This window comes from Thermobia domestica, chromosome 16 (genome assembly GCF_964235325.1).
Source record: "Thermobia domestica chromosome 16, izTheDome1.hap1.1, whole genome shotgun sequence".
Taxonomy (NCBI): Eukaryota; Metazoa; Arthropoda; class Insecta; order Zygentoma; family Lepismatidae; genus Thermobia; species Thermobia domestica.
The window spans coordinates 158,409,535-158,425,345 of record NC_137469.1 but is presented as its reverse complement, the minus strand read 5'-3'; the positions used below and the strand labels follow the sequence as shown (position 1 = coordinate 158,425,345).

Genomic DNA, 15,811 nt, shown 5'->3' with positions numbered 1-15,811 from the left:
TTTGTGAACGCGGCACTGAACCTCCGGGTTCCATAGGCCATAGAGTTAGTTAGTTAGTTAGTTATGCATATTGTACAACATGTATCTAGATATTGTGATGGTTGTCAACATCGTTCTTGGGTGCATACATGTATTGATAAACAGTTTATTTGTGATCAAATGGACATTGAGTTTCCACCAATTGATATTGCATTAGACCTTAAAAGACTTCAACTGGAATTAAAATTATATGCTAAAGACAAACTAGTGCAAGAAGTTCAAAATACATTGTATCGACAATATCCAGAACCGCTATCTGGTATGGATGTATGTGGAGTGTAATAAAATGATCCATTTCAATGAATTGTGATTTTTCATTTCAAGTACAACCCCATGTTCTGACGTGTACTATTGCACCACAATGTTGTCAAAGGTTTTTGTTCTAAACAGTTCCGGTTCTTTACTAATGAGTGCACAAACTTTTAAAAATGTCAAACCAAACTTTGAAACAAAATTTTTGAAACGAAAAAAAAATTCAAACAAAAAATTTCAAACCAAAAAAAATTCAAACAAAATTTTGAAGCGAAAAAAATTTCAAACAAAATTTTGAAACAAAAAATTTCAAACAAAAAATTTGGAAACGAAAAATTTTAAACAAAAAATTTTAAACAAAATTTTCGAACAAAAAAATTTTCAAACAAAAATTTCAAACGAAAAAATTTTCAAACAAAAAATTTCAAAAAATCTCAAACAAAATTTTGAAACAAAAGATTTGGAAACGAAAAATTTTCAAACAAAAAAATTTCAAGCAAAAAAATTTCAAACTAAAAAAATTTTACGTTTCACGGTTAACCGTCAAACTTTATCCGGTTTTTAACTATTCGATTAACAAATAAACGGTTTTGATCATATTTATCATTGAGTGCAAAATGTTGAACGAAACCAAGATTTTTAAATGTTAAACAAAACTTAAAACTGAATACAGCAAAGATTTGAAAATCATCAGCCAATCAGATTGCACGAAAGATAGTGATCAACCAATCAGATTGCAGGAAAGATAGTGATCAACCAATCAAATTGCATTAACAATAACTTTGCTAGTGTCAGATTACATCACCTTATCATTAAATTTCAAACTGTTGTAGCATGTATTGCCTTTCGTCTATGAGTCATAAGATTCAATAAGGTTAGCTATCAGATTTCTAAAGCTCAAGGTCAAATCAATCACCACCAATGATCTTAGACTATGAGCTGTGACTAAAAAGTTCAATGTATTGTTTCTAATTTCGCACCTTATGTTAAAATTCTGTTTATCACCATTCCCAAATTTAAAGAATACTTCTCCTGATATACCTAAGTCTTAGAGTTAATCATATTATTATATGTTCAATAAGGTCAATAATGTCCGTCAATTGTTTACCTGAGTAGAACCAACTGTTTTCTAGAAGTGTGTGTACTCAAACTTAAGAAGTACCACAACAAAGGAAATGAATCCCTGTACACTACCTCATCAAGGACAATCACGTGGTACAACGTCTTGCTTACGTTTATATTTGGCGTGAATAATCAAAACCAATGACGCATTCTCAAATTATACTACAAAGTTTTAATGTACCAATGTCCTGGACTCCTAATCCCATCATAGGTTAATAACTGATCACGTGATCATACTCATATTTGACAATGATTTACCCAATGAATGATATACTATCCAATTACCAATTATTGATACGACAATAAGAAATGTACCCCCTCCCAAAATTTAAGATTGGTACACAAATACACCTGTGTCTTATGAAAAAAAGTAATAAATCCTGTACTTATTCAATAATAAAGCCGGTCAATAACATTTAAATTTTGAATATTTGGCCATAAGAGGAACACCAATGGGTCCTAGAAAACGTTTACCGAATTTTGTTATTTGATAATTCCCAAATTTAAAAGGGAACATAAACATATAAAGGTAATAAACCATATAACGTGCTAAATAGGTGTCAATAACCTCCGAAATTCGATTTTTGGTAGTTCTTTACCCATGAAAGGGAACGATGTGGACCATCCAAATTTATAGTGGTACATATTGAAGTCCTGTACTATGATACCAAATGCTTATATTAAAACAATTTCTAAAACCGAGTGGATGAGCCAAAATACCCCTCCCAAATTTTTCAAGGGGTGCGTCAATGTACCCATGTCTTATGATAGGAAATGAACCCATATACATGACCATATAACCATATAAGGTAATAGAACCCCATCAAAGGGAAGAAATTGGGCCAAAAACCAAACGCATGGTACAACATATTGCTTATGTTTATATTTTAGTAATTTTTACCCATGAAAAGGAACAAGATGGACCACCCAAATTTATCATGATACATGTTGAGGTCATGTACTATGATACCGAATGCTTAAATTGGAAAATTTCCAAAATTTAAGGGGATATGGAATGGACCCTATACATGATCATATAACCATATAAGGTAATAGGACCTCATCCAAGGGGATAAATTGAGCCAAAACCAAACACGTGGTTGTACTAAAATTTGGCAATTTCGTACCCATCAAAGGAAACGTGGTGAACCACCCAAATTTATAGTAATATATATTAGGGTTCTATACTATAATACCAAACATGTAAAAGGGGCAATTTCCAAAATTAAAGGGGTGGGCCAAAGTACCCCTCCCAAATTTTTAAAGGAGTGCACAAATGTACCTATGTCTTATGATAGGGAATAGACCCCTATACATAACCATATAACCATATAAGGTAATAGAACCTCATCCAAGGGGATAACTTAGGTCAAAACCAAACACGTGGTACAACGTATTGCTTACGTTTATATTTTGGCAATTTCGTACCCCTAAAAGGGAACGAGGTGAACCACTGAAATTTATCATAATAATACATGTTAGGGTCCAGTACTATAATACCAAATATATAAAATGAGCAATTTCTAAAATTTAAGGGGTGGGCCAAAGTACCCCTCCCGGGGTGCACAAATGTACCTATATCTTATGATATGGAATAGACCCCTATACATAACCATATAAGGTAATAGAACCTCATCCAAGATGATAAATTGGGCCAAAAGACCAAACACGTGGTACAACGTATTGCTTACGTTTATATTTTGACAATTTTGTACCCCTAAAAGGAAACGAGATGGACCACCCAAATTTATAGTGATCCATATTAGCGTCCTATACTATAATACCAAATGTTTAAATTGGGCAATTTCCAAAATTTAAGGGGTGGGCCAAAGTACCCCTCCCAAATTTTTAAAGGAGTGCACAAATATACCCATATCTTATGAAAGGTACTGGACCCCTATACATAACCATATAACTATATAGGATAATAACACCTCATCAAAGGTGATAAAATCGACCAAAAACCAAACACGTGGTACTACGTATTGCTTGTTTATATTTTTGGCAATTTTGTACCCCTAGAAGGGAACGAGGTGGACCACCCAAATTTATCATAATACATATTAGGGTCCTGTACTATAATACCCAATGTTGAAATTGGTCAATTTCCAAAATTTAAGGGGTGGGCCAAGGTACCCCTCCCAAAAATTTCAAGGGGTGCATTAATATACCCATGTCTTATGATAGGTAATGAACCCCTGTATACGCCCATATAACCATATAGGGTAATAACACCTCATCCAAGGGGATAAATTAGGTCAAAAACCTCCGAAATTTGAATTTTTGGAAATTTTTTACCCATGAAAGGGAACGACATAGACACCCAATACTGATAGATGTACATACTATGGTCCTAGGCTACCATACCAAATTTTTAGATTTGGCAATTTCCAAAATTTAAGGGGGGTGGTCCTATGTACCCCTGCCAAAATTTAGGGGGTGGGCCAAGGTACCCCTGCCAAAATTTAGAGGGGGTGGTCCTAGGTACCCCTAGGTCATTGCCCCCGGGCCAGGTCATTGACCTTTCACCCCGGTCATAAAAGAGAGTGAGGATGAGTCATTCGCGCATAACGGGGGGACTACTACTGAATATTTCCTCTGTCGTAAAGACATTAAATTTTTAATAATAATAATAATAAAACATTTCGAAATTAATAATGATCATAAAATCTGAAAGTATTCTGATAAAATTGGCAAATTTTCAGGTACTTTTTAATAATTTCCGGAAATTGACTATCGTTTCTGGAGATTGGTTAGTTTTGGTAAAATTGGTTAGTTTTGGTAAAATCTTAAAAATATGTTTAATACGGAATTTTCTGCTATTTCAATTTGGTCTAGTTCCTTTTCTTTCTAAAATTAACCATTTTTGAGAAATTAGTAAAAAGCCGAATAAAGTGCCTCTTGTTAGCCACTTTTAAACATGGCGGCCTTAGCACAAGTCGGGTCAGAAAGGATTTTTAGTATGTTGATGAAAGACACAATTACAGAAGAAAAAACTACTACTAATTATGTACACAATCGATATCTAATTCGACGGCCCTATATAGTATCTATTTAAATCACAGTTTTCCACAAGACAATTTTATTTATTTGCACTTTGAATCTGAATGTAACTGGACTAACCAGATCGCCACAATTTTATTTATTTGCACTTTGAATCTGAATGTAACTGGACTAACCAGATCGATCTCCCTTTTACCCTCGCTCATTCTGTTGTGCATTCTTACCTTTCTTTTCTTCTTCCTGCTCTAATGGAGCAAGAATTCCATCGTCGTCGTCTCTATATCCATAATAATCAGCGTCTATGTCTTTCATGAGTTCTGCACGTGTTTTTCGTGGTGGTGGCGGAGGTTCCTGCTCAAACAGTTCGCGAACTCCTACAGAAAAAAAAAAAAAATACAGAATTTTGAGTGTTTCTGTAAAAACTGTCCTACTGGAACAGATGAAATCAATTAGTTTTTATATAAACATTTATTATTAACAATGAGGTCTGTCCAGAAACAAATAGAGCTTCCAAAAAATACGATCAACAAAACTGTCCTTGACTTTGTGGTTGCCAATGCCGCGTAGTGAGGTTCTTCTAACATTTCAACGATAAATGCATTTTTCTGCTTTGTGAGGCTACAAGCGTTGGAATGAACTTGTGATTCGTACTTGTGGCGATTTTGTGGTATTTCGAAAATGAAAATTTCGGAAGAGCAGCATGTGTGCATTAAATTTTGTTTCAAACTCGAGAAGACACTCGGTTTGAAAATGTTGCAGGAAGTATATGGAAAGGATTATATGAACTAAACCCAGTGCTATGAGTAGTTTCAGTGTTGCAAATCAGGAAGACCATCCATGAAAGAAGAGATAAAGTCTGGACTCTCAGTAGCAACATGTGATGACGTTTACGTTCATAAAATGCACGGATGTTGTAGGGAAAATCGTCGTTCGATCATCCGCGAAATAGCTGACGAAGTAGAAATCAATAAATCGTCCAATCATGTGATTTTAGTTGAAAAACTTAACATGCATCGTATTATTTGCAAACTTCGTTCCACTGTTCCAAAAAAGATAAACATGTGCGGAAACCTGTAAAGATCTTTTGAATCCTGCAGGCGATAACGGCAGCTTCCCGAAAAACATCATAACAGGTGAAAAGACGAGCCTACGGCCATGAGGTTGAAACAAAGGAATAGTCATTCTAATGAGAGAGAATATCTTCGCCGGGACCCAACAAAGCATGTCAAAGTCACTCAAACGTTAAAATGATGCTTTTTGTTTTCTTTGATTTTTGTTCATTATGAATATGTCTAACATATTCAAATCGTGAACGAAGAGTATTATTTAGACGTGGTGAGGTGTTTGAGGGAGCCTGTGAGAAAGAGACCAAAAGCCTGGAAAAATAAAGCACGGATGGTCCATTATGACAATGCCCCTGGCCATTTGACTCTTCTCATTAGGAAGTTTTTTGGCGAAGAACAATATGAGTGTTGTGTGCCTTAACCACCCTACTCGCCTGATTTGATACCTGCAGACTTCTTTCTATTCCCGAAGTTGAAATCCACAGTGAGTGGTCTCCATTTCCAATCTACAGAAAAGGTAACAAAAAATTCGCAACGATATCTCCAGGCTATTCAAAAACGTGAGTTCCAGAATGCGTTTCAACAGTGGAAGAGGCACTGAGAACGATGTATTAATAGTAGACGGGACTCTTTTGAAGGATGTTTTCGCCTTTAGTGCGAGCAGTTCCGGGTTCGATTCCCGGTGGGGACACTAGGTCGAAAAAGTTTAACAGTTTGTTCAGGCCAGCCATCTTGAATGAGGTTTTTCTTAGGTTTCCCTCATTCACACCAGCTAAATTCCGGGACGGTGCCTAACATAATGGTCCAGAGCCGCTACCTTTCATCGGATAGTGTGCTCGCCCAGGGACGTCATCCCTCCTATACGTGGCAGGCTAAATGGCCTTAGATGCCAACAGCCCAGAAATCTAATTCAAATCATAATCTTTTGAAGGATATAAATCTGAACAACTACCACAAAACGTACGTAGCGTTATAATTAAAAGTTCGTTTTTTTTTCTCGATAGACCTCGTATATTTCAATATCCACTATTGTATAGTTGCTGAATCTTGTCATGAGCTCTTGCGAATTTGAAACCTTGGAGTGATTTCTGAAGATTCTGCTCAAGATTACCAAAATTTTCCCAACCTGTTTTTAACAAAGAAAAAATAAATTTAGCTGAAAACAAAGGACTGAGAAGACAAGAGTTATGCGTGGTGTCTTCAAATCTGAAAATGTTAAATCGCTAACACAGTTCCTATGTTTCTCTTAAGACAGGAACTCTTGAGGTAGATTTCTGTGCGACTGAATCCTTCTTTTATAATCGTACTTCACCCTTTCAAGCTGACCTTTGAAAGTCAGTATCTTATAGTTTTATGTAAAATTTTAAGTAACTGATTTTAACTAATAATATCGATACTGTCTGTAATATGCGAACCTTATATATCTCTTCGCAAATTTTCTAGTACTTAGACTGCGTTTTACTGCTGAAACTGTTGAAATTAAATTTATTTTTACTCAGAATAAATATATCGACTTACTACAGAAATAAAGTTATCAGAATGAATATATGAAGAGAAATCGAATGAATATATGTCCTCGCGCCTACTGACTTATTATTAGATTACAGACCATAAACGAAACACGATATACACAACGTTCTACGAACCTCTGTCTGTATTTTCACATAATCGCTACACCTAATATGGCACTTGCACCACCGTACCACATGTTTCTCGTCGTTTTGTTCCCCACGTGTGCTTTTGCGTTGTCATAGAATATCACATCATCAACATCCCGAATACCCTGATGTCAATTTTCACATTTACTGCACACTACTGCATACTTCGCACTACTGAACACTTGTCGCCATATACACCAGCTTCATTTTCCTGTGGATATCTGTAGCTGTGTGTTTTTTGCACTACAGAAAACAAATAACACTTCTCTGCTCATATAGCGTGGGCACCCTGAGCACTCCGGCCATCTCTGGCAACTAATAACGGTGGAAGAAATTCGAAGTTACACTGGAAGCGTTCCAAGAAAAGCCTACCGCATTGATATATACCTCAATTTTGTATTAACATATATTACAAGCTTTTTTTTAAAAAAAGAAAAAAGAAAAAAAAAGAAAGAAAGAAAAGAAAAGAAAAAAAACAAAGACTTTTCGACCTCCCAGCTAATTCATTTCATCGAATAAAAAAAAATGTATGGACATTAAAATATAAATTATGGTTTGATTTTAGCTTCAGATAAAGGGAATGAATCCCAAAGTTCGACATACTAGCTGACGATAGATACACTCCTAGCTTGTCTATGGGATAGACTCGTGTGCTTTAGGTGCACAAAGTCCCGAGTTTGATTCCCTGTTGGAGAGCCTAGAACGTATTAGAGTGGTTCAGATCCCACTTCATACTGTAGGTCTCGTTCTACACAACCTCGCTGCGGATACAGGACGTAAATATACAAGTCGGTAGAATCCATCCTGATAACAGATTGGTAGGATCCAAAAATATCTTTTTTCTTTCTTTCTTTCTTCATTAATCTGCATCTTATTTATGTTAATCAAGTTCTATATGTGTGCCAAGACACTCACATTGGTGTGACGAAATGAAACACACACGATACACTTTATAACATATAGGTAACACACTGAACAACGATGCCTCAACATCAAGGCTTTTAGATACAAATCACAATATGGGTAAAGTAAGGTTATTAAAATGTTTAAAAATTTCTTTATAATTTATAAAAGACATTAAACATTTTATTTATTTTTTATCTGAAAATTAAACTCTCATATAGGTACTCTGAATCGAATTTAAAATATCATAATCAAATGTTCACTGTCGTTACCAACCGTTTATATTTTATAATTAGTGTTTACATTTATACCTATTTAATTCATTTTATAGTGTCTCCTTCTGAACTTTCTGACCTTATCTTGAAACTAAGAACGAGAATTCGACTATTAGTACCATTTGATTTATTAGTCATCAAAAGTAGTTTCGAACTGGCTTCACGAAATTACTGTCTCAGTTATTCACTAATACGGGGGGAAACTACCCAGATTCGTTTTCAAAACTTAATTATAGCCTCCTACTCAACATTGCAGAATGTACATTATTTTATTGAATTACATTCAAGTGATTTTCATACACATTTCGGACATTCTTTTTGTAATGAGAAACTTCCAAAAGCTAGCAAAAGATTATTGATGCCTTTCCCTGCAACAAAAGAATGAAATTATCATTCCATAATAAATTGACTTTCTTATGCCTCATTGTCAAGAATATTTCCGTTTCCTTCGTCAGTCACAATGTACAGAGGAAAACGGCACAAAAACTTCATATTTCTAATAATCAACATCAAAATCACAGATTTTACAACTTCTTCGTATGAAAACAGTGTGTTCCCGGTACAGAGGATCACTATGTACAAAGAGGGTGTCCACAGAAAATTCGTTCCCAATTTCCCTGACTATTTAGGCCTCCACTATCCCTATAGCCAGCCAACCCTCATGTTTACTGCTATATATATAAAAAATGCTCGCCATTAAAATTGCAACACCCGGAAGGAATTATCGGAAGAGTACGAAATTTGCACACAGAGTAGGGGATGATTGTAGAAGGAAATGATTAGGTGGTCAAGGCCGTCGTGCGTCACATGCGCCTGCCACCACGCCAACTGGGAAGAGGTACCGTGAGCAGGCCAGAAAAGCGCACAAGACAGGTGAATGTGAGTGGTCGTGAGCAATGTCTTGCCGTCGAATACAGCAGCGTTTTCAGCAGATTTCGCAGTTCGATCAGGGTCGAACTAATGCATACCGTGATTGTGGTTTACTGTACCGAGAGACCGGTAGCAAGTAGGACGAAATGTATCTACCGTGGCACAGTGTGGAGCCAGTGGGTACATGAAGACACAGTAGAGCAACGTAGAGGTTCGCAACGTCCACGTCAGCCGATGGACCGCGAGGACAGACATCTAATACGTATGATCCTAAAAGACCATACGCCCACATCAAGACGGCTAGTGCAGAAAGTAGGGGCGATTTTACGACGTCGTGTCCCCACGAACCGTACTTCATCGTTTGGCGGAACGGGAAATTTTCTCTCGCCGCCCATTGCTGCGGATTCCTCTGCAAGTACAACATAGGCGTGCGCGTCAGACGTGGTGCGAACATCATCGTGCATGGATTGAGACATGGAATAGCGTACTCTTCTCCAATAAAACCCGCTTCTGTCTACATCATTAGGATGGACGTATACGTGTCTCTTAGTACCGTGGCAGTAGGCATCAGGACATATGCATCGTTACATAGGCCCTTCACTGGGCATAATGGTGTGGGATGCCGTTGCCTTAGCTGTCCGTTTGCGTCTCGTACGCATTCCAGGGACACATTGAACAGCCAACGGTTTATCACAGTGGCGCTCACACCTTTTGTTTTCCCATTAATCTATGGATTGTATAATGTCACTTTCCAATAATGTGCGCAATCCCATGTTGGAAGGAATGCCTTCGCATTCCTGGAAGCTAACCACGTGTTCCTGCTCCCGTGGCCCGCACGTTCGCCCCATCTCTCACCGATTAAGCAAGCCTGGTGTAACACATGTTTCCTTCGCCTAATGTTGAGGAGCTTTGGTGTCAAGTGGAAGCCGCTTGGGACGTCATACTTCAAGCAGACATCCATGCCTCATCGTGTTGCAGCAGTTCTGGCCGTCCGTGGAGGATCTATACGCTACTAGATTATGGAGGTTCCGCAAACCTGCTACGCATGTCACGTCACATCACCGACCTCTAAGTGTAATAATTTTCTTCTCTTCTTATTATCTCTCTGTTGCCAAGTTTTACACTTCTACCACATCTTCTTCTGAGTGCTGCGATTTTAATGGGAAGTACCAAAGGTACAAAACGCGTACCTAAGGCTCGTACCTAGGTACACTTATTATTTAGTACCTGTACCTAGGTACGCTTTTCCTGTACCTAGTACTTATTTTTTTTAGATACATTTCTTAGGTAGGTTGCACACAAAATAAATATTGCAGATTTTCTTGTTTCTTTGAAAGAAATTTTTTGATCCATCTCTCACACATTAATTTTCAGTGAATCATAATTCGTTATCTGCTTCACCAATGATCGAAGTTCAGCTATATCATTATTTGTTACTTCAAGATGGAATTCTTCATTCTACTCGATCACAAAAATTGTTTCGATCAAAAGTCATCTAGGAGACATATGCGAGCGATTGAACATAGGCACGTTCAAAACATCTGACACTGATTTTTTGAGTGAATATATCAGTTATGAATCCTTTGGCGTCAGCGCTGGACAAACTGAAGGGCGACAATTATTATTTGGGATTTGTTTTACCTGTAGTGTATCAAGTGAAATCGAAACATTACTCCTTCACACATTTGGAAATCTGTTCTCCTCTTGTAAACTCTATCTTGGATGGCTTGGAGAGTCTCTTCGCATCAGTGATTGACATAGGTTCTTCCTCGAGCAAGGCGTACGTTCTCGCAACTTGCACTATCCCGAAGTTCAAAATAAACTGGATCGAATCTGATCCCGAGAAGCTCAACATGTGCAAGCAGTTATTGTTTAGCGAAGCTGCAAAGTTGTCAGAACTTAAAACCAGTGATTTAGGAGCAAAGCAATGTCAGAGCTTTCCGACTGCGATTCTGATGACTTTTCTGATTTTCTGAATCAAAAGCCTTCCTCAGGCACGCTTTCATCAGCAGGTCATACAGCCAAAATGCAAGTACAGTTCTATTTGGAGGACAAAATAAAAGATCTGTCAGCACTGCATTCGTTCCCAATTGTGAAACAGATCGTTTTGAAATATAATACAATTTTGCCCTCATCTGACCCAGTCGAGCGCCTTTTAAGCACCGGAGTACAAATTTTGACTGCGAGAAGAAATCGTCTAACTGACGATATGTTTGAAACTTTACTCCTTTTGAAATAAAGTTACGCTACGGAGAAGAAATGAAAAATCTGAAATTTTGCTACTGGTGAAACTCGAACTGCTTTATTTAGCCTCGCAGTGTATTAGTAAAAGCCGCAGTGAAGGACAAGGGGATTAAGTGTTTGTTTTTCAATCATGGAAAAAATTGCTCATTTTTTATTAATATAAATTGCATTTTTTGTAGTCATTTTCAAATAATATAAAATAGATCGCTTCTTAAACAGTGACCGAGTACGAATTGTGTGTGTTTCCTGTTCGCTGTCAATGTTGTACTTAAGCTTCCAAGCGCACGGGAAATAGAATTTCTGTTAAGGAAATACATTGAGCTTTCGAGAAAATTGTGTAGTCTGTGATCGTGTGGACTTTCCTTCGAGATTTTTCGTCATTTCTCAACTAGTTGGTAAGTACTCTGCAAATATTGAATTCATTAAATACTAGTATTTCAGTTACATGTATTAACTGATAATTGTTGTTGTGAAAATAATATTTAGCAGTACAAAATCAAAGAAAAATCCGGAAATTTCAGATATAAATGCGAGAAACAACTGAGGCAAAAGGAAATGAATACATTTTGCTCGACTAGTGAGCATATTTGTGTTTTCTGGTTGATTTGCAATACTTTCCTTTGGATAAGGTTTGTTACAAAGCTCAACACACATTTTCCAAAGAAAATATTTCACATATCGAAAGACATTTGAGAAATGAACCAGAAAATATAAATACGTTCACTGAGCGCCAAAATGGATATGCACTCTTAATCTACAAAACTCAACTGTCCTTATCTAATGTAGAAGAAGCTCCCTCCCCCATCCATGGTCTCCTACTATAATTAAATATTACATTCTAACTTCATTTGACAGACGACTTCATTTTATATATGAAAATTCTTGGGTAGCAACTTATACCTAGAAAAGTACCCTAGGTACTTTGATCAGTACCTAATACCTGTACCTAGGTACAATTTTGGTCAGTATCCTGTACCTGTACCTAAGTACAAAAAATGAGTACCTATATATATTCTACTTTTTTTTACATTATATACACACGATTACAAAGGTATACAAAGTGTATTAAGTTACAATTACAAATTACAAATTAACTTAAAATTACAAAATGTATTATTATTAAAATATGTTAACATAAGACTTATGAAACATTAAAACACTGACAATAGCACAGTTTGAAAAGAGCGATTTCCTCTGTATAATATAAAATATGTAATATGTATTGACATAAATAATTGTGATAAGTTATACAGTCATAAACGAAAAAAAAAAAGATAATAAAAATAAATAAAGTCTCTAGGTTTTCTAGCTTTGAAAGAGAATTCTGAGGAGAAATTCGAAGTATTCTACTGTATTTTCCGTGACATTTCCTGATTTTATAAGCATTTTCTTTTGTTTTCCTGACTAAAATCCATTTCCTTGGCTTTTTAGAACGTGGACATCATGGTACAAAACACTTAGTTGAAAAACTGGAACGCAAAATTATAAAATGTAACTGACAAAGCGAAGAATGATGAGCACTCGCTGGCCAATAAGTACATGCATTAAATTTTATACTTCATATTTACCTAAATCCAGCTGGCTCTTTGAGAGAGAACACTTTGAAGCATTTGCCTTCTCAGAACAGCAAGGCGCGATAAATTTCAAGATAATTGAAATTTTTGAGTAAAACTTTTGATGTTGTTGTCCAAATTCCTTTCATCCAGATTTAGTTCTGGCTGTTTATGTCTTAATGTAATAATATTCATATACGTTCTTTTGCATTGTGGAAGCTCTTTGATGGATAATAGGAACAGACGGGTTCTTGAGAATTTACATGCATTGTTCCAGACATTCTCCTTATTACAGACTATCTTACCTGGTAAATCTTTGGCAGCCCCAAAATACTTGTATCCCCGATTCCCTGGTACTTCCTTGCCTTCATGGTCCAACATTCGTGGTCCAACTTTCGCATAGTCTGGACCTCCAAGTTCTCGTATTTGAACTTCCCAATGGCCTTTCTCCCGAAGTAGTTTATTAATTTCATCATTGAGATCACGAATTCTGAATTCGCCAAGTCCAGCTACAAAATAGGGTACAAAAGATCAAATTAACTTCTAAGGATACACAAGAGGAGTTTTAAGATTTAAAGAATGAAATTTTACGAATAGACTGCTTTATATATGCCTTTGATTAAAACATGTTCATTATTAGTCATCCCAAACAAAACACACCCACGTAATCGGTTGGTATTTGTTTGCCTACAACAGTTTTCATTTCATAATGTACAGTGCGCAGCAAAAAACCTGCAACATGAGCATGTAAGTTTATTGTGAGACGACGAAGTCTTTTGATCCAAAATAAGTGTGCAGGGGAAGACGCCGAGGTTTCTCCTGGCGTGATTCGTGCCACTTAGACGTTATGTTGATTCCCTGCGCTGTTAGGCGTAGTTTCACAAGAAACTTACATGCTCATGTTGCATGGTTTTTGCTGCGGACTGTACATCAGTTACTGGCAGAAAATATAGCACTAGTGAAGGAACATCGAACTTTAATGAATGCAAATCACAGTAGAAAGACAAACAGGATTCAGGAATGACAAATATAGCAATAGTTTTATTCGAACCAAAAAGTGTTTCTATCAATCGTATCCCTCATACAAACCGTGTTATTAAACAGTGACTAAATAGGCCTGAGCTGAATTTTCTAATTATCCGCAAGTCATGAGAATATCACGTGGAAATTCGCCCTTACGGGTCAGAGTAGAACAAAGAATACTTGAAGAGGTCGACCATTTCAAGTATCTGGAAAGTATTTTGACAAAAGACACGTATTGCACCAGAGAGATCAAGTCAAGAATTGTAGTCAAAGAAGCATTCAACAAGAAAAGGTCACTCTTAACTAGTTGTCTTAATATTGGACTAAGGAAGAAACTGGTCAAGTGCTATACATGGAGCATTGGACTATATGGTTCAGTGACTTTGACATTACGGAAGTTAGAGAAGAAATATTTAATATTCGAAATGTGGTGTTGGAGGAAAATGAAGAAGACAAAGTGGACAGAAAGAGTAACAAACGAAGACTTTTAAAACGGGTAGAAAAGGAGGATGCTTTTAGCCACCATCCTTCGTAGAAAGGCCAATTCGATTGGACACATCTTGCGAAGAAATTTGCTTCTTCATACCGCCATAGAAGGAAAGATGGAAGGAAAGCGAGGAGTAGGGAGAACAACACAACTGATCGATGACTTGAAAATTAGAAGAAAATGTTGGAAATTGAAAGAGGAAGCTGAAAATCGAGGCCCAAACTGAAAATTAAGAAGAAGAAAAAAAAACTCATTAGTCCCAGGACCTGCCAATAGGCAGAATTCATATAATTCGCGTTCACTTAACATTTACATCAAGTCAGCTATTTCATGTAACACAAGTACGTTTAAATATAATACAACATTAATTGAGATCATATTATCATTTATTATTGATAAGCATAATATATTTTTATCGTTTTTCTCGTGATTTGATATGCTCTATAACTTGACTTATAGATAAATCTCAAACATATTATTTGGATACCAGTACAACACACGATAGTGAGTTTCTCTCTCAAAGTTTCAGATTTCTAAACTTTGTCCTAACAAAGATATAAGGTGTACAAAGCTCGAGTTTTTCGAAAAGTTTCGTTTCTGAAACGCTGTAACTTGTAAAACAAGTAACCTTCAGTGTTAATTTTTTGGTTTTCATTTAGTACATTTAGGTAGCTAAACAAGCCCAAATAATTAAGCCTGAGATTACATTCCTTTTTGGAGAGGTATGTCTTCGATCATCGCAAATTTGTCAATCTCGATGCCAACTGTTTAAGTAGATTGAATTATTTTGCATCCAAGTTTCATTAAATATGTACTGGGCATAAGGTAGACTGTTCTTTCCCGAATAAAATTGTTTTTGTTTAATCAACCTAGGGTTCACCAAGTCTGAGCAATATCAGTTAACCCGTACAATCAGTGCATATTGTCAAACAAAAAATGGCTGGCATAAGAGTTGGGAAACTGATTGAAAAAAATTACAAGTTATGATTTTTGGACTCTGAAATTACGTAGGAATTCTCAAACAAAAAATAATTTGATTATAAAATGATCAAGCAACGCTCACGGCTCATTTCATATGGATTGATTCGAAAGTTCCACTTTTAACTTATGTTTGTGGGCTATTTTTAAAAATTTGAATGAAACCATGGAAATAGCAAAAACAAAAACCTTTTACAGAGTGTCTACTAAAATTCCAAACTGAAATCTCGTGGCTTTTTCGTGACCTTCTCTTTCCCAAACCGTATAATTTAGTCACATTCTCAAGAGCGAATTTGGGTGCGAATCGAGTCGAATTTTCATGGATGCAGTAGAAGCGTGC

At 36.3% G+C, this 15,811-nt stretch overlaps 1 protein-coding gene across 4 annotated transcripts in view; it reads right to left on the bottom strand.

The window, feature by feature from the left end:
• The window catches only part of LOC145673485 (pre-mRNA-splicing factor ISY1 homolog), a 45,045-nt gene that overhangs the window by 15,573 nt on the left and 13,661 nt on the right, over positions 1-15,811 (bottom strand). For all 4 annotated transcript variants that reach the window (XM_081743226.1, XM_081743227.1, XM_081743229.1 and 1 more), the window contains exons 5-6: positions 13,289-13,492; positions 4,641-4,790 (exon numbers count right to left, since the gene is read on the bottom strand). In XM_081743226.1, coding sequence (XP_081599352.1) covers positions 4,641-4,790; positions 13,289-13,492 — 354 coding nt within the window. The remainder of the gene's footprint in view (positions 1-4,640; positions 4,791-13,288; positions 13,493-15,811) is intronic.